At 39.2% G+C, this 18,969-nt stretch overlaps 1 protein-coding gene across 3 annotated transcripts in view; it reads left to right on the forward strand.

The window, feature by feature from the left end:
- IREB2 (iron responsive element binding protein 2) overlaps nucleotides 1-18,969 on the forward strand; it is a 63,105-nt gene that overhangs the window by 24,792 nt on the left and 19,344 nt on the right. For all 3 annotated transcript variants that reach the window (XM_003813812.5, XM_057299917.2, XM_063596866.1), the window contains 8 exons: nucleotides 18-183; nucleotides 2,343-2,480; nucleotides 3,363-3,581; nucleotides 7,627-7,696; nucleotides 8,839-9,022; nucleotides 10,344-10,483; nucleotides 13,019-13,190; nucleotides 15,123-15,223. In XM_003813812.5, the coding sequence (XP_003813860.2) occupies nucleotides 18-183; nucleotides 2,343-2,480; nucleotides 3,363-3,581; nucleotides 7,627-7,696; nucleotides 8,839-9,022; nucleotides 10,344-10,483; nucleotides 13,019-13,190; nucleotides 15,123-15,223 (1,190 nt within the window). The remainder of the gene's footprint in view (nucleotides 1-17; nucleotides 184-2,342; nucleotides 2,481-3,362; nucleotides 3,582-7,626; nucleotides 7,697-8,838; nucleotides 9,023-10,343; nucleotides 10,484-13,018; nucleotides 13,191-15,122; nucleotides 15,224-18,969) is intronic.

The raw sequence follows: 18,969 nt of genomic DNA on the forward strand, positions 1-18,969 counted from the left end.
ATATTTTCTTGAATCAGATGTTCTGCCTTACTCAATACGGGTCTTGTTGGAAGCTGCTGTACGAAATTGTGATGGCTTTTTAATGACGAAGGAAGATGTTATGAACATTTTAGACTGGAAAACCAAACAAAGCAATGTTGAAGTGCCCTTTTTCCCTGCCCGTGTTCTTCTTCAAGATTTTACGTGAGTAATGGGTTTATTTTTTGTGAATGAACTCTTAGAGTGTGTTTCCTTTTTAAAATTCAGACTCTTGGGTAGGTGTGGTTGTTCATACCTCTAATCCCAGTACTTTGGGAGGCCAAGGCAGGAAGATCACTTGAGCCTGGGAGTTTGCAATCAGTCTGGGCAACATAGTGAGACGCTGTCTGTACAAAAAAATTTTTTAAATTAGCCGAATGTAATGGTGAATACCTGTAGTCCCAGCTACTCTGGAGGCTGAGGTGGGAGGATTACTTAAGCCCAGGAGGTTGAGGCTGCAGTGAGCTGTGATCACACCACTGCACTCCAGCCTGGGTGACAATGCAAGACCCTGTCTCTAAAAATAAAAAATAAAATAAAAAATCAGACTTCCTAATGGATGGGTCTGTTTTTTTTGTTTTGTTTTGTTTTTGTTTTTTTTTTAAGGTTAGTTTATAAACTTAAAAATTTTGCCCTTTCTAAACTGAAGCAATTCATTAAAAATTAGGCACTGTTTTGTACCATTTATTCAAAAACTGCTTTTGTTTAACTACCTTCTTATGATCTCTCAATAGGTTTCTCAAACTTAACATATTGAAAACTTGATTTTATTTTGAGGTAGTCTCACTCTGTCACCTAGGCGAGAGTGCAGTAATGCAGTCATAGTTCACTGCAGCCTCAACCTCCTGGGCTCAAGCGATCCTCCTGCCTCTGCCTCCCAAAGCTCTGGGATTATAGGCATGAGCCACCGTACCCAGCCATCAAAACTTGAGTTTTTGATTGTCTATCTCAACTCACCTATTTCTTTCTAAGTCTTTTCTGTTATAGTAAATGGCACCATACACTCCCATTTGTTTAGGCTTCAAATCTAGGAGTTAGCCTTGATTTTTCTCTTTCTTTAATACCCTCTAACCCAGTCTATCAGCAAGCTCTGTCAGTGCTACCTTTTAAATATATCTTGTGTCCAATTATTTCTTTCCATCTCTATCACTGTCATTGTGGTTCTAGTCCCATTCTCTCTTAACCTGGACTATAACTGCAATAGTCTCTTAACTGGTATCCTTGCTGTCACACTTGCAATCAATAGTCTGTTCTTTACACAGTAGATGGAGTGACTTGGTTACAAATGTTAAGTCGTATTATCCCTCCATATACCAGTTGGCTTCCATCACACTTAAAATCCAGAGCCTTTACCATACTCTGAAAGATTTTGCCTGATCTAGGTGTCCAAGGATTATTTATTGGAAGAGTTAACCTTGAGCTGAGTTTTGAAAGAGGCGTAGAGGTTAGCTGGAACATCCTCTTCACCCACCCACTCAAATCTGGTTTGTGTGCCACAGCTCTTTGTACCCTATGTATGCTGCTATTATGGTACTTAACGATACATAGCCGCATAAGAAATAAATGATATTTCTTACACCATTTATTCAGAAACTGCTTTTCTTAACTACCTGCTTATGATTTCCACATAACCAATTGGTTTCTCAAACTTAACATATTGAAAACTTGATCTTATTTTGAGATACAGTCACACTCTGTCACCTAGGCTGGAGTGCAGTGATGTGATCATAGTTCACTGCAGCATCGACCTCCTGGGCTCAAGCTGTTATTGTATGCAGCTATTATAGTACTTACGATACTATTCTTTAATCATTATCTTCCCTAAAATTTTTTTGAGAGCCAGAACTATGTCTTATTTGGCCTTGTACCATTGGTGTCTAGCACACTGAAGGCATTTGATAAATGCTTGTTGTATAGTTGGCTGGATAGATGGGTGGATGAATGTAAAATGGCAGAAGCTACTGTGGATAGCTTTGGGGCAACACGAAGGCACTAGGGGGAAGGGGTTGGAACTAGGGAAAGGGGAGGGTGCATCAAAAAAATACATGGCAAGAGTTTCACAGGCATTTTCCCTGAAGTTTGCTTATGCCTCAAAAATTATCTCTTATTTTTGGCATATTTGCCCAAGTACTTCAGTTCTCAGATAATGTTTAATGTTAATTCTCATTAAACAGGATACTCCTAACTTATAAAGTACATTATGAAAAATGAATGTAAACTAGACAGGGATACCTTTTAAAATATGAAAATGAAAAAGTTTATCATTTATTAAGCATGTATAAAAAACAATTTGGACTATAATTTGACCATTCTTTATTTTTTAGTGGAATACCAGCAATGGTGGATTTTGCTGCTATGAGGGAGGCAGTGAAAACTCTTGGAGGTGATCCTGAGAAAGTCCATCCTGCTTGTCCGACAGATCTTACAGTTGACCATTCTTTACAAATTGACTTCAGTAAATGGTACTTCAATGCAGATATTTATAGACAGCCATGCAAGTTAATTGGCTGGAAATGTGTCATGTAGAGGAAAAGGAATAGAGATAATTTATGGCAGAGAAAAGTATGCTAAATTTAGTATTGGCTAGTATATAAAAGCTAAAACTGGTGAAAAGTTTATGGAGTGGTGGGGTTTTTTTCATATTCGTGTATTTCTGCTGCCGTTTTTGATAGAAATGAATAAGCCTAGGACCTGCTTTTTGGAGTGAACCTCTGTATTCAGTCTTTGTTTCCTTTTTTGTTTTTTAACCTACTTGTCTTTCTGAAAGAATCGAAAGATGTGAGTCATGAATGTTTTTAATTATTTGGTGATTAAAAACATTGAACTCACTAAAGCTCTATTTTCCTTCCTCTGAAATAAGTTTCTTGTATTTATAAGGCCCCTTTGACCAAGACCAAACTAGAGAAGACATATTTCTGTTGCCATAAAGTAACTTTTTAAAAACATTCCCTGGAGTAGTAGAATAAGACTGCAATTTATTATAGCCCATGAGAGAGGTTTTGCCCTCGAGATAAACTGTAGCTCTAAATTTCTTTTAAGTTGTTAGGGGGAAAAAATCTATTCCAGTACTTGCTAAAAGTTATTTAAATTAGTAGAGTATATGAAAGTGATTTTACTGGACGCTTAGAATTCTGTTTTCATTTCTGTAAATTTAAATGACCTGTTTCTTTTTTTATATATATATAATCTGAGATTTGCCTTTGAAACCTGAGTTAAATGATACATTAGCCTTTAAACATCATTCAGTTACTTCCAGATAGCGTTGCTAATGTGCGTTTTTTTTTAAGAGCTAAATTTGTGTCCCTTTTAAATGGCTTTATTTTGTTTTCTTTTTGGAATGACAGTGCAATACAGAATGCACCAAATCCTGGAGGTGGTGACCTGCAGAAAGCAGGAAAGCTCTCTCCACTTAAAGTGCAGCCTAAGAAGCTTCCCTGCAGAGGCCAGACTACCTGCCGAGGATCTTGTGATTCTGGAGAACTAGGCCGAAACTCAGGAACATTTTCTTCGCAGATTGAGAATACACCCATCCTGTGTCCTTTTCATTTGCAACCAGTGCCTGAGTATGAGATTGTTTTTCTTAATGTTTATTAATACCAGGTTATTTTCCAGTTAAGAAAATCAAATTTATTCTCCTTCCCACCCAATTACTATTATGTTACCTTCACACTTAAGTACTGAATTGAATTTTTATATATATTCCCTGTTATACTAAAAGAAGTAAATTTAGTGAAAATGGTGATCTCTAAGTACCATTCTCTCTTACCATTACTAAGAAAGCAAACTTTTCTTAAGATTTGTCTGTAAATAGAATTCATCTTTTTGACGACTGTAAGCAGAAAAATGGGATCTCATTTTAAACTAAAATTTTTATTTTAGTATATTTGTACCATTCGTATACTCGTTAGTCATTCATATTTCTTATGTTAATTCCCTGTATATATTTTTAACATTTTTTTCCTACTAGGGGGTTTCTTATCTTTTCCTATTGCATTAAGAGCTCTATGTTGGCTGGGCATAGTGGCTCATGACTGTAATCCTAGCACTTTGGGAGGCCAGAGCAGGTGGATCACTTGAGCTCAGGAGTTTGAGACCAGCCTGGGCAGCATTGGTGAAACCCTGTGTCTACAAAAAATTACCCAGGTGTGGTGTCGCGCCCCTGTGGTCCCAGCTAGTCAGGAGGCTGAGGCAGGAGAATCTCTTGAACCCAGGAGGGGAGGTTGCAGTGAGCCAAGATCATGCCACTGCACTCCAGCCTGGGTGTGACGGAGTGAGACTGTCGCAAAAAAAAAAAAAAAAAAAGAGCCGTATGTTAACGATAAAATTTTTGTTTTGTATGTTTCAAATCTAGTAAGTCCTTCTAAATAAGTGATTTCCTATATGGTAACATGGAAAGTAGTAAACATGCCTAGAAAAGAATTCTATTCCTAGGATTTGGCTAGATTTCCTAATGGGTAATTTTTTTAAATAAGAAAAAGAGTTCTATGGCCAGGCGCGGTGGCGCATGCCTGGAATTCCAGCACTTTGGGAGGCCGGGACAGGCAGATCACCTGAGGTCAGGAGTTCGAGGCCAGCCTGCCAAACATGGCGAAACCCCATCTCTACTAAAAATACAAAATTAGCCAGGCATGGTGGCAGGTACCTGTAATCCCAGATACTTGGGTGGCTGAGGCATGAGAATCGCTTGTACCAGGAGGCAGGGATCACAGTGAGCCGAGATCACGCCACTGCACTCCAGCCTGGGTGACAGAGCAAGACTCTGTCTCAGAAAAAAAAAAAAGTCATACAGCTTTTTAAAATATGTACTATAAAGTTTCCAAACTTTTAAAATTTATTTATTTATTTTTAGAGACAGGGTCTCACTATGTTGCCCATGCTGGTCTCAAACTCTTAGGCTCAAGCGATCTGTCTGCCTTGACCTTCCAAAGTTGGTTTTTTTGTTTTGTTTTGTTTTGAGACAGAGTCTCACTCTATTGCCTGGGCTGAAGTGCAGTGTCATAAGCATGGCTCACTGCAGTCTTGATCTCTTGGACTCAGGTGATCCTCCCACCTCAGCTTCCCAAGTAGCTGGAACTTCAGGCATGCACCACCATGCCTGGCTGATTTTTTCTGTATACAGGGGGTGTCACTGTGTTGCCCAGACTGGTCTCGAACTCCTGGCCTCAAGTGATGCTTCCACCTTGGCTGCCCAAAGTGCTGGGATTATAAGCATGAGCTACTATGCCCAGCCATATTTTTATTTTTAAGAGAGTTATGTGAATTGTTTTTGTCTTAGTTTAAATAATTCATGTAAAATATAACAATTTATCCCATTGTTAGTAAACTGTCTTTTTTTTTGAGATGGAGGGTCTCTCTGTCACCCAGGCTGAGGTGCCGTGGCACCATCTGTAGCCCACTGCAGCCTCCAACTCCTAGGCTTAAATGATCCTCCTGCCTCAGCCTCCAGAGTAGCTGGGACTACAGGCACACACTGTCAGGCCTGACTTATTTTATCTACCTTTTTTTGGGGTAGAGATGGGCACTATGCTGCCCAGGCTGGTCTTGAACTGGGCTCATGCAGTCATCCCACCTTGGCCTCGCAAAGTACTGGGACTGCAGTCATGTGGCACTCCACCTGGCTTTTTTTTTTTTTAATTTAGTAAAAAATTACTTACACTTTAGGTTTTAAAAAGTTTAACACATTTAAGATTTAGAGTAGCTAAGAGTAATGTCCATTCATTTATCCTAAGTACCAAATAATATGTTAATTCCTTTGTCCCTGACTGGATCTTCCAAATTCTGTCTAGTTCTAAAATATTGGGCTTAATATTTTTATGAAGCCACAGGTTATAGTGACTTCGTGTGCTCTTCCTTTCTAAGGATTCAGTATAATCTCTGAGTCTTTTGCCATCAAATTTTGACAGTTTTATGAAGTCACTTTCTTGTTCCTGTTGCCTAGTTGTCCTGGTTGTTAGGAGCATGTTGACTTTTGAGATTAACACCTCTTATACAGAAATTAATTTCCTGAAAAGGAAGATTTATTGATTCAAAATCATTGATTTCTTTAGTTTTTGTTTCTTTTTATAACTGGCACATCGTAAGTGCTTAGTGCTATATTTTTATTTCTAAAAATCCAATCTGCTGTAACATTTCCCCATAATTTTGACTCCGAATTACAAAGTATTAAGATAGATTATATTGTAGTTCCTGGCTATGTGATAATAGTTACTCATTTGTATCTTTTAATATGTCAGTGAAGTATTAATTACTGACTTAAGAAGTTGAGTAGAAAGATGAGAGCATAACCTTCGGCACTTCAAATTACCCCCTAGTTTGAAGTCAGGTTATGAGCCAATAAATGTTTGTATGGCACTTTGTAGCCATAAGTGCTATTAAAAGGTAAAATAATTGGAGTGGCTCAGAAAGCTGTTTTCCCTGAGGCCCTGAGAAAAATCTCACTAAGATATGCTTGGCTTCAAAAGATGACTCAACTATGAATTATTAAAGTAATCTTTGTTTAAAAAAAAAAAAAAAAAAGTTGTCCGAGTGTGGTGGCTCACACCTGTAATCCCAGCACTTTGGGAGGCTGAGGCGGGTGGATCAATCACCTGAGATCGGGAGTTTGAGACCAGCCTGACTAACATGGAGAAACCCCATCTCTACTAAAAGTACAAAATTAGCCGGGTGTGGTGGTGCATACCTGTAATCCCAGCTACTCAGGGGGCTGAGGTAGGAGAATCGCTTGAACCCGGTAGGGCGGAGGTTGTAGTGAGCCGAGATCATGTCATTGCACTCCAGCCTGGGCAATAAGAGCGAAACTCCGTCTCAAAAAAAAAAAGGTTGACAATTAAACAACTGTAATTATCTGGACTAATTATCTGGTCCCTGGAGGACACGTATAATTTAAGTTATATTGATATTCTAGTCAACACCCAGTCACCAGCTGGCAGGTAAAAGAAGCAGCTTAAAGCTGTTTGAAATAATTTTTAAAAATAACTATTAGATAAAAATAATTTTTTAAAAATGGTACTATGTTACTGGTTAGAGGTCAATTATTTTTGTCTCAGTTTAAATAATTCATGTAAACTATATTTATAATCCATGTAAAGTGAACTGCTACTTATACATAAAGTAGAGCCTTCTTTTGGTATGAGATGAATGAAAGATTTTTGCCAAAAGCTCTTTTTAAACTGTAAAATGATGTTGAGATGTTGTTCGTCAATGTTGCATAGAAATAATCAGCGCCCATCTCCTAGTTTAATTGGCACAAGAGCCAGGTGGGGAGGAAAGTACATGCTTGTCGTTGAAGCTACTACTTTCCTCTTTTCTTGCAGCGGATAACCCAACAAAGTGTGTTTTTATTATCACTTAAGTACAGTTTTGGACATTGGTGTAATGTGGCTTTCTTACACTCAGTAAAATACAACTCACTTTTGTAGCTTTCCGGTGTGTTATTTTAAAGCAGAACTTTGTTGAAAAAGAAAATAATTCTGAGAAACCTAGTAAATAGTTCTTCCAAGGATTTTAAGAATATATTTGTGTATATATATGCCTAAGAACGATGACTTAGAAACAAGGCAAGTCTCTTTTGTAATACATACGTTTAATGCCAGCTCTTCTTCCTTTTAGACCTGAAACAGTGTTAAAAAATCAAGAAGTAGAATTCGGCAGAAATCGAGAGAGGCTTCAGTTTTTTAAGGTATAAATGATTCAGGGAAATTTTTGTATTGTAATATATAAACTAATGATAGGTACAATTTTTATATCTTTAGTTGTTTCTTTTTCTTTTCCTTTTTTTTTTTTTTTTTTTTTTTAAGACAGAATCTCGCCCTGTTACCCAGGCTGGAGTCCAGTGGCGTGATCTCAGCTTGCTGCAGCCTCCACCTCCTTGGTTCAAGCAGTTCTCCTGCCTCAGCCTCCCGAGTAGCTGGGATTACAGGCGCACACCACCATGCCTGGCTAATTTTTGTATTTTTAGTAGAGATAGGTTTTCACCATGTTGGCCAGGCTGGTCTTGAACCCCTGGCCTCAGGCAATCTGCCTGCCTCAGCCCCCCCAAAGTGCTGGGACTACAGGCATGAGCCACCGTGCCTGCCGTATTTATTATTTTATTTATTTATTTACTTATTTTTGAGGAAGAGTCTTGCTATTGCCCAGACAGGAGTACAGTGGTGTGATCTTGGCTCACTGCAACCTCCACCTCTTGGGTTCAAGCGATTCTTGTGCCTCAGCCTCCTGAGTAGCTGGGATTACAGGTGTGCACCACTGCCTGGCTATTTTTGTATTTTTAGTAGAGACGGGGTTTTGCCATGTTGGCCAGGCTGGTCTTGAGCTCTTGGCCTCAAGCAATCTGCCTGCCTCGGCCTCCCAAAGTGCTGCGATCACAGACATGAGCCACTCTGCCCAGCCACTTTAGTAGTTTCTAAAGATTTTATAGTAGTAGAACGCTTTTGTTCCTCAAATGAAATGTTAATTGGAAACCCTATTGTGTAGAGAAAGATGAAAACAGTGGCTCTAGTTTAGGAGAGAGAGCTTGGAGGGAGGGCCTTGTACATTGAGGCTTTCTTTCTTCTCATTCCTGAGAATCTTTGGAACGCAGTTGAATACTGCCATTTGTCTGGACTTTTTGAACATTTTTATTTGACCTAAATTAATTTTGTCTTAATAAAAAATATATTTAGGTTCAGTATCTGTATATTTGTTTTTAACTATGTGATATGAACTTTGTATTTACCATATTGAACATTAGTTAAAATATTTTTAATGTTAATATTACACCTCGATTGTGAGCACAAATTTATATACTAACATTTGTATTTCTTAAATTTAAACAAAATATAGTGGAGTTCAAGAGTTTTTAAGAATGTGGCAGTGATCCCTCCTGGAACTGGAATGGCTCATCAAATAAACTTAGAATATTTGTCAAGAGTGGTTTTTGAAGAAAAAGTCCTCCTCTTCCCAGACAGTGTGGTCGGCACAGATTCACACATAACGATGGTGAATGGTTTAGGGATTCTGGGGTGGGGTAAGTAAATGACTAAATATGTTTCATTTCTTTTGGGGTAAGGATGTCAAGAACATTGTAAAAGAACATAAATTATTGAGTTTGTATAGCCTCTTTGAGGCTCTGTGTTTTTCATCTGTAATAACAGCAGCAACAACAAAATCCTAATTGAGAGTTTGTGATCAGTGTTGTAAAAGAGGATTTATGAAAAGAAATTTACACAGTGTCTAGCACAGCACTACCATTTGTGAAGTAATTGAATAATTGAATGATGATGATGATACGTCTACAAAGTTTGCTTCTTTGTGTAAGGTACTTCTGTGGCTTCTCCTGGTCTTCTTTATAAGTCCAGATTTCTTGCCATTTTATACAAGGCGTGTCCCTTTAGCCACTCACCCACACCCATCTTAGAGAGACTAGTCATTTCTTTACTTACGTGGGCTGTCTCTTTTCTTTTTTTTTTTCTTTTTTTTTTTTTTTTTTTGGAGACAGCATCTTGCTCTGTCACCCAGATTGGAGTGCAGTGGCACAATCTTGGCTCACTGCAGCCTCCGCCTCCTGGGTTCAAGCAATTCTTGTGCCTCAACCTCCCAAGTAGCTGGGACTACAGGCACGTGCCACCACGCCCAGCTAATTTTTGTATTTTTAGTAGAGAGATGGTTTTGCTATGCTGGCCTGGCTGGTTTTGAATTCCTAGCCTTAAGTGATCCACCCACCTCGACCTCCCAAAGTGCTGGGATTACAGGGGTGAGCCACTGAGCCCAGCTAGCTATGCTCTTTTATACGCCATGACTTTGCATAGGCTATTTCTTCTGGAAGAATGCTTTCTGCCGACCGTGACTTTGTTGAAATGTGGCTACTATTAACTCATCCAAGACTGGCCTCAGTTATCTTCTGAAAGTCTTAACTCCCTTGCTGAGTTCAGTGTACCTCACTTTGTAAGCTTACTCTTTCACAGGGTGTTATAATTGTTGATTTTTTTGTGCTTTTTCATTAGACTGAACTTGTTGAGGTTGGCAGGGACTGGATTCTGTTTATATCTGTATCTTGAATACAGTGCAGTGTCTAACATAATGAATACTTAAACTAATGTTTTAACTTGAATATACTTAAAACTAATATTTTACCTTGAATATAAAGGTAAAATAATAGTTTTTCGACCGTGCAAGTGGAATCATTTCTTTTGGGAAGCCTTGGGTTCAGTGTCCACATTAATAGCAATATAGCAACTCTGCAAAGTACTGTGTAAGATAAGCTCATGAAACACCTAGAGATTCAGATGTTACAGAGATAAATGATCTTTAAATATACTGTGCTAATATACCTGTCTTTATTACGTTAGGGGTTGGAGGCATTGAAACAGAAGCAGTTATGCTTGGTCTGCCAGTTTCTCTTACTTTACCAGAGGTGGTTGGATGTGAGTTAACTGGGTCATCACACCCTTTTGTTACATCCATAGATGTTGTTCTTGGTATTACAAAGGTAAGTTAAAGTTGTGGTAGCTCTATGACTTACTGAACATTATTTTTATAAAAATTGAAGAGCTCTATGAGAGCAGGGATTTGGGTTCATTACTGCATCCTCAGGTCTCTTGACGTTAGCCACGTCATCATAGTTACCATAGTAATAACAACAAACAGAGCATTTAGTTTGTACTAATAAATACAAAGAAATTTGTTGTGTTCACTTATGTTAGCTCATTTAGTCCTTATAACAAGCCTGTGAGATGGATACTATTACTATTCTCATTGTAACTCTGAGAAAACTAAGGTACAGTAGGGTTTAGTGACTTACCAAAGGGTCGAAGGCCTGAGTAGTAAGGGGTAGAGCAAAGATTCCAGGCAGTCAGATTCTTGAGTCCATTGTCTTAACCATTATGCCTTATTAGTGCCTTGTTGCCTTAATAAACACTTGACTACATTATTTTTTTTCTCTTTTTTACGTGAATTTTAAAAAAATGTTTAGCAAAAGTTGATTGTGTCTTCTTTAATTAAATTATTTGCCCATTAGAAGCTGTTGCTCTACTAAGTAATGCTTTCAAAAACATGGACTGTAGAAATGTGATATATCATTTTTCTGTTGCCGTTTTAACATTTCTCTGGATTATTATGTAAAAATCTTCTCTCTGAATTTTTAAAATACTGGCTTCAGAACTTCAATACATACACTGAGCTTCTTAAGCATATTAATACACAGGCTCACGGATTTCCTAGTGCACAATAATTTGTAACTCTTCTTCCTAAATATCTGGCCTTTGCTAACTTTATTTTAATGATTAAGTCCTATTTTGTTAAATGAATGTACCTGGAAAATGTTCCACATATAATTCCAATTTGAGTCCCAATCTCAGCATTTTTGGTTAGATTATTGGTACGAAGGCTTTCAGGAGTATCAATCTCAGCATTTTTGGTTAGATTATTGGTACGAAGGCTTTCCGGATACTCCAGCGTAAGGAAATGATAATGCCTCCCTCTCAGCATTTGGTATTGATCCTTCTTCCCTAATTAGAAAAGAATTTGGCATCTTAGAGAAATTATTGATTCAACGTATGACACCAAAAGATCAAGTAGTAAATTGGGAATTGCAGGATTATTCCTAGAGGAAAAGGAGTATCCCATTATGTTTTTACAGAAATCAATTCTTTACTTTAGACATCCTGAAAATTAACGCTGCTTTTTAGCCTTCTCTAGCTGTTTTTTCCTGACAATATTACTGTGTGTTTTTTGACATTTTAGTTTATTGTTAAAAAATTAATCTATTATATATGTTTACATTTATTGAATATATTATTACTTCTTTTTTGAGATCCTGTTCCATTTGTGATCCTTATAGGAGTAATCCTGTATTGTTTTTTTGATGAGAGCAGCATTTGGTTTGTAATATCTAATCTGTGTTTCTTTCATCCTAAAAAATAAAACCATAAATGAGGAAACATCTTTACACTTAGGGTTTGAGTTTCTGTATCTATAAAAAAGGGTTTGGATTAAGTGATCCCTGGCACTTATAAAATGTTAGGGCTTAATATTATTCATAGATCGAGGATAGTTTCATTCTTAGTCGCCTCCTTAGTCACTCTTCCTATACCAATCTGAGACCATTTTACAATTTAGAAAAGACAAATAACTGGTTGGGTTACTTGATAGTATAATAACCAAGAAAAATAATTTTAGAAGGAATTAAGTTTGAAACCACATATTAACAAATTCTACCAAAGTGGGATTTGCCTGTGATTAAAGATGCTGTAAACATTTGGGCCAGTAGTTATAATTTGAAAAATGTTTATAGCCAATATATAATTTTTTATTTAAATATACAGTTTCATCAGTCTATTAGTATTTCATTAAGTCTAAGATGCCATCAGTGGTTAGCAAACACCACTGTTTTATGCACTGCTAAGAAAGAATAAAGGGCTGTGTGCAGTGGCTCACACCTGTGGGACGCCAAGGCAGGAGCATCACTTGAGGCCAGAAGTTCAAGACCAACCTGGTCAACATTGTAAGACCCTGTGTCTACAAAAAAAAAAAATTAAAAATTAGCTGGGTGCGGTGGCACATGCCTGTAGTTCCAGCTACTCTGGAGGCTAAGGTGGGAGGATTGCTAGAGCCACGGTGTTGGAAGCTGCAGTGAGCTGTGACCACACCACTGCACTCCAGCCTGGGCAACAGAGTGAGACCCTGTTTCTAAAAGAAAGAAAGAAAAAGGGCTGCCAGCTAAACAGACACACTATTGAGTTGAGGTACCCTGATTTCAAAGACATGAAAATGTTAATTATAGCCACCTTGAGCTTTCAGGCCCCTTTCTACCCTGATTAACAGTGACATTGGACCAGTCTTCTCTTTACTTCTTATCTTAAAATACCCCCAAAACCAGAATGAGTTGATTCATAAGGACAAAGAAGGATCTCATTCCTTCACCATCACTAGTATTGGTTAAAAATTATATTTTATAGTTTTCAGACAATCGTTGCTAATCTTATCTTTGCAATTTTGTATGTGTTTCTGTGTATTCCTTATATAGCACCTCAGGCAAGTAGGAGTGGCTGGAAAGTTTGTTGAGTTTTTTGGAAGTGGAGTTTCACAATTATCTATAGTTGATCGAACTACAATAGCAAACATGTGTCCGGAATATGGTGCTATCCTCAGCTTTTTCCCTGTTGACAATGTGACATTAAAACATTTAGAACATACAGGTAAGAAGATAAAAGATCACTAGAATAAACATGTTACATTTCCAATGTGTTTGATAATATTTTATAAATTACTACCTTATCCATGTTATTTACTATTCACAAAATTACATTATGTTGAAACAACAACTTTCAAGCAAACATCAGATGTCTTTAAAGAGTGTTGTGTCCTCAAACCCTAGTTCCCTGTGACGCATTGAAAGCAATTTAAAGGAATTATTCAAACCATTGATCCTGACTTGACTGTTTCCCCATAATAATGGATACCTCCACCTCTACTTAGGGGTCATAGGTTGCAATTTAATGGAAGTCAGCCTTAAACATATTCACAGCAGTCCCCTTCTACAACCAAGAGTAGAGGAGCTATCAGACAAAGGGGTTTGGGGACCAGTCTTCTATCTAAAGAAGAAGAAGAAGCGCAAAATTTTGCAAAAAACAACATAGGACCACAGTTTCTAAATCTTTTTGTAACCTGATTAACTAGAAATTTTGGCCACTCTTCCATTGGCTGTTTAGATTAAAACAGAAAGTATCTACAAAACAAGATATGTTGATATTTCATAAGTCTGCTATTTAAAAAGTAAGATCTCTTTTTTTAATCTCTTAATGAGGTAATCATTGCTGAGTTACTCATTTCTAAGTATAGATATATATTTGGAGGATATATTCTAGTATTCTTCAGTGTGCGGGCAGATTATTATGTTAGTTAATCAGACAGCAAAATTGATGAATGGTTATATAGAATCCTGGAGGGAATGATCCCCCCAAATGCAAAACTTCTGCATTTGAGTTAGTAGAACATTCAAAGTAGAAATGGTTAGAAGTGCCTCATTCCTTGCATATTAATCTTGAGTTAAGGTTTTAGTGATCCTGTGTAACAAATTATCCTAAAACTTAGTGGCTTGCACAAGCAGTAATTACTAGCTCATGGTTTCAGTGGGGTCGGTAATTCAGACAGGGCACAGTGGGGACAGCTCATCTCTGTTTCATGTCTTGAGCCTCAACTGCAAGATTTGAAAGGCAGGCCCTGCAATCCTGAAGGCTTGTTGTGCTTGCATGTCTAACAGCAAATTATGAGCTGTCAGCTGAGGACTTAGGTAAGTCTATCAGGCAAAACACCCTCATGTGGTTTCTCCGTGTAGTCTGGGCTTGCTCATGTGGTAGATTCTCAAGGGTTAGGAGAAAGAGAAATGTAAATGAATATGTAAATAGTATTTGTTTCTTGTTCATCACTGGAATTCAGTATCCTTACCCCCAAAGATTTCAAAATTCCTTACTGAGGCCAGGCTCAGTTGCTTACAGCTATGATCCTAGCACTTTGGGAGGCTGAGGCGGGAGGATCACATGAGTCCAGGAGTTTAAGACTAGCTTGGGCAACATAGCAAGACCCCCATCTGTACAAGAAAATTAAAAATTAGCCAGGTGTGGCAGTACAGACTTATAGTCCTAGCAACTTGAGAGGCTAAGGCGGGAGAATCACTTGAACCCAGGAGTTCAGAACTGCAGTGGGCTATGATGGCACCACTGTACTCCAGCCTAGGTGACACAGTGAGACCCTGTTTCTAAAAATAATAAATTTATCGGCGGGGTGTGGTGGCTCATACCCATAATTCCAGCCCTTTGGGAGGCCAAGGCAGGAGGATCTCTTGAGGCTGAGAGTTTGAAACCACCCTATTCAAAAAAAAACAAGACCCTCCCGCTACCCCATCTGTACAAAACATTTGTAAAAAAAAAAAAATTAACCAGGCACGGCGGGGTGCTACTTGGGAGGCTGACATGGGAGGATTGCTTGAGCTCGGGAGGTCAAGGTTGCAGTGAGCTGTGATTGCAGCACTGCACTCCAGCCTGGGCAACAAAGTGAAACCCTGTCTGAAAAAAATAATAACTAAATAAATTTCTCACTGCATTTTGTTGTTTTGTTCATCTTCGTTTTAGGTTTTAGCAAAGCCAAACTCGAATCAATGGAAACATACCTTAAAGCTGTGAAATTGTTTCGAAATGACCAGAATTCTTCAGGAGAACCTGAATACTCCCAGGTATATGCAGAATAACCCACCTCGTAGTAAAGAGTGTAAATTGTGGTGTAATCCCAGCGCTTTGAAAGGTTGAGGTGGGTTGATTGTTTGAGTTCAAGAGTTTGAGAACAGCCTGGGCAATATGGTAAAACCCTGTCACTGCAAAAAAACTACAAACATTAGCTGGGCATGGCTTGCGCCTGTGGTCCCAAGTACCTGGGAGGCTGAGGTGGGAGGATCACTTGAGCCTGTGGGGCGAAAGAAAGTTGCAGTGAGCTGAGATTGTGCCACTGCACTCTAGACTAGGTAACAGAGTGAGACTTGTGTCAAAAAGGAAAAAAATAATAATAATAAATTCTGGAGCACCTGACCACCTGGGTTTGAATCCCAGCTCTTAAGACGTGTTAGCTGTATAACCCTGGGCAATTTATTTAGCCTTTCTGCCTCAGTTTTCTCATCTGTTAGATATGACAATATCTACCTCTAAGGATTCTTAGATATTAAAAACAAATTCATAGAATAGTTCCAGACACATAGTAAATGCTCAATAAGGGGTAGCTAATCTTTTTGTTTTGCTTTTTGAGACCCAGTCCGGCTCTTTCACCAGACTAGAGTGCAGTGGCACAATCATGGTTCACTGTAGCCTCAACCTCTGGGCTCAAGCTCCCACCTTGCTGGGATTACAGACATGAGCCACCACCATGCTTAACCCCTGTTTTGTTTTAATATTACTATTTTTTTAATATTATTATTTTTTGGACCCTGGGCAGGGTCTCATTTTATTTTACTGCCCAGGCTGGTCTCAAACTTCTGGTTTCAGGGGATTCTCTAGTCTTGGCCTCCCAGAGTGCTGGGATTACAGGCATGAGCCACTGGACCTGGCTGAGGGGGTAGCTATCATTATTATTATTATTTAAGTAATGTTATTGTAGCCCAGTGCTTTTGTTTTATTCATTAATTTTACATAGAGTTTTATTATAGTGAATTTTGTAATATCTTATGAAGTCTAGTTGTGGTTTTTGGATTTTTTTTTTTTTTTTGGTAGAGAGAGGATTTTGCCGTGTTGCTTAGGGTGGTCTTAAACTCCTGGCCTCAAGCAATTCCTCCTGCCTTGGCCTCTCAAATTGCTGGGATTACAGGTGTGAACCACCAAGCCCAGCCTATGAAGTCTAATTTTTTAGTGTTTAAAATAATAGTAGTGACTCTTAATTCTTTGCTCTAATTTATTTCTACTTTATGATAAGAGTAATATCTCCCTTCAGAATAATCAGTTTTGATGTTATCTGCATCTGGTTTACTTGTGTATTTTGCAAAATTCCGCTATTAAAGGTATACACTATTATGCAGTCTTACGTGTTAGTTTTAAAGATATTTTACAATCTAAGTAAATACTTACCTGAAATTATCCAGGAGTAGCGGCATGCTCCCGTGGTTCCACATCCTCAGGAGGCTGAGTAGGGACGATGGCTTGAGCCCAGGAGGTCAAGGCTGCAGTGAGCTGTGGTCATGCCACTGCACTCTAGCCTGGGCAACAGAATGAGACAGTGTCTAAAAAAAAAAAAAGAAAATCTGTTGGAAATTTATATCAAAATAGGCAGAATTCACTTCCAGGGAAGCCTTAATTTTAATAAAATTCATTTTCTAGGAGTGCGTCAAGGATTTCTAACAACATGGTTTTACAGTTTTGGTAAACTGTTCATTAAACTCCATGAGGACAGGAACTTTGGTTTGGTATTGTATCCCCAGCTCCTAGAACAATTGCTGGCACATAGTAGCATAGTAGATATTCAGTAAACATGTTAGGTGAATAAATGAATCCATATAGGACCCATAGAAATTGAATTTGTATGCTACTTTGGGCAAATCTTTTTACTTCTGATCATTTTCCAATCATTTTCACCTCTATTAGATCTAGTGCTTTGTCCATTTTTTTTCCTTGTTCACATTTTTTAAAATCCATAAATGGAAAGAATAAGAACAATGGGAAAACTTTGGTGGTAGAATAAAATGAAATAAATATGCCTGTTAAAAACCCTTGGCCAGGTGCGGTGGCTCACGCCTGTAATCCCAGCACTTTGGGAGGCTGAGGCAGGCAGATCACCTCCTGAGGTCAGGAGTTCACGACCAGCCTAGCCAACATGGTGAAACCCCATCTCTACTAAAAATACAAAAAAAAAAATTAGCCAGGTGTGGTGGTGGGGGCCTGTAATCCCAGCTACTCAGGAGGCTGAGGCATGAGAATCGCTTGAACCCAGAAGGCGGAGGTTGCAGTGAGGTGAGATGACACCACTACATTTCAGCCTGGGCAACAGAGTGAGACTGTCTTAAAAAAAAAAAAAAAAAATGTCTGGCCGGGCGTGGTGGCTCACGCCTGTAATCCCAGCACTTTGGGAGGCCTGCACTTTGGGAGACCGAAACGGGCGAATCATGAGGTCAGGAGGTCCAGACCATCCTGGGTAACACGGTGAAACCCCATTTCTACTAAAAATACAAAAAATTAGCTGGGCATGGTGGCATGCGCCTGTAGTCCCAGCTACTCAGGAGGCTGAGGCAGGAGAATTGCTTGAACCTGGGAGACAGAGGTTGCAGTGAGCTGAGATGGCACCACTGTATTCCAGCCTGGGCAACAGAGCTAGACCCTGTCTCAAAAAAAAAAAAAAAAATTTCCCAGCAGACCAGGTGTGGTGGCTTATGCCTGTAATTACAACCCTTTGGGAGGCCAAGGCAAGAGGATTACTTAAGGCCAGAAGTTCAGGACTAGCATCATAAGCAAGGCCCTGTCCCTAGAGAAAGGGGATGGATGGCCTGAGCCCATGAGTTTGAAGCTGCAGTGAGCTATGATCGAGTCAATGCACTCCAGCCTTGAGCGATAGCAAGACCCACCCATGCTGGAGTGCAGTGGTGTGATCACGGCTCACTGCAACCTCCATTTCCTGGGTTGAAGTGATTCTCCTGCCTCAGCCTCCTGAGTAGCTAGGATTACAGGCATGCGCCACCATGCCTGGCTTTTTTTTTTTGAGACAATCTCGCTCTGTCACCAGGCTGGAGTGCAGTGGCACAATCTTGGCTCACTGCAAGCTGTGCCACCCAGGTTCATGCCATTCTCCTGCCTCAGCCTCCCAGGTAGCTGAGACTACAGGTGCCCGCCACCACACCTCGCTAATTTTTTTTTTTTTTTTTGTATTTTTAATAGAGACGGGGTTTCACCGTGTTAGCCAGGATGGTCTCGATCTCCTGACCTCATGATCCGCCTGCCTCGGCCTCCCAAAGTGCAGGGATTACAGGCCTGAGCCACCGCGCCCGGCCTATTTTTTGTATTTTTAGTAGAGATGGGGTTTCACCGTGTTGGCCAGGATGGTCTCAAACTCTTGACCTCAAGTGATCCACCCACCTCGGCCTCTCAAATTGCTGGGATACAGACATGAGCCGCCACGCCCAGCCCAAGACCCTGTCTCTTAAGAAAAAAACAAAAACAAACCTGACCATGTAAAGAAATAAAACTAAAATCATTAGGATGTTGATTTCAAGAGAAACTTCTTAAATGGATATTTATGGGCAAAGACTAGGATCGCCTGAATCCATTAAATGAAAGTATAAGTAAGCCAGGTGTGGTTATTCTTGCGTGTAATCCCAGCACTTTGGGAGGCTGAGGCGGGAGGATTGCTTGAGCTCAGGACCAGCCTGGGCAACATAGTGAGACCTCACCTCTGCTAAAATTCACTTAGCCAGGCGTGGTGGTGCATGCCTGTAGTCCCAGCTACTTGTGG

Source organism: Pan paniscus, chromosome 16 (assembly GCF_029289425.2).
Source record: "Pan paniscus chromosome 16, NHGRI_mPanPan1-v2.0_pri, whole genome shotgun sequence".
NCBI lineage: Eukaryota > Metazoa > Chordata > Mammalia > Primates > Hominidae > Pan > Pan paniscus.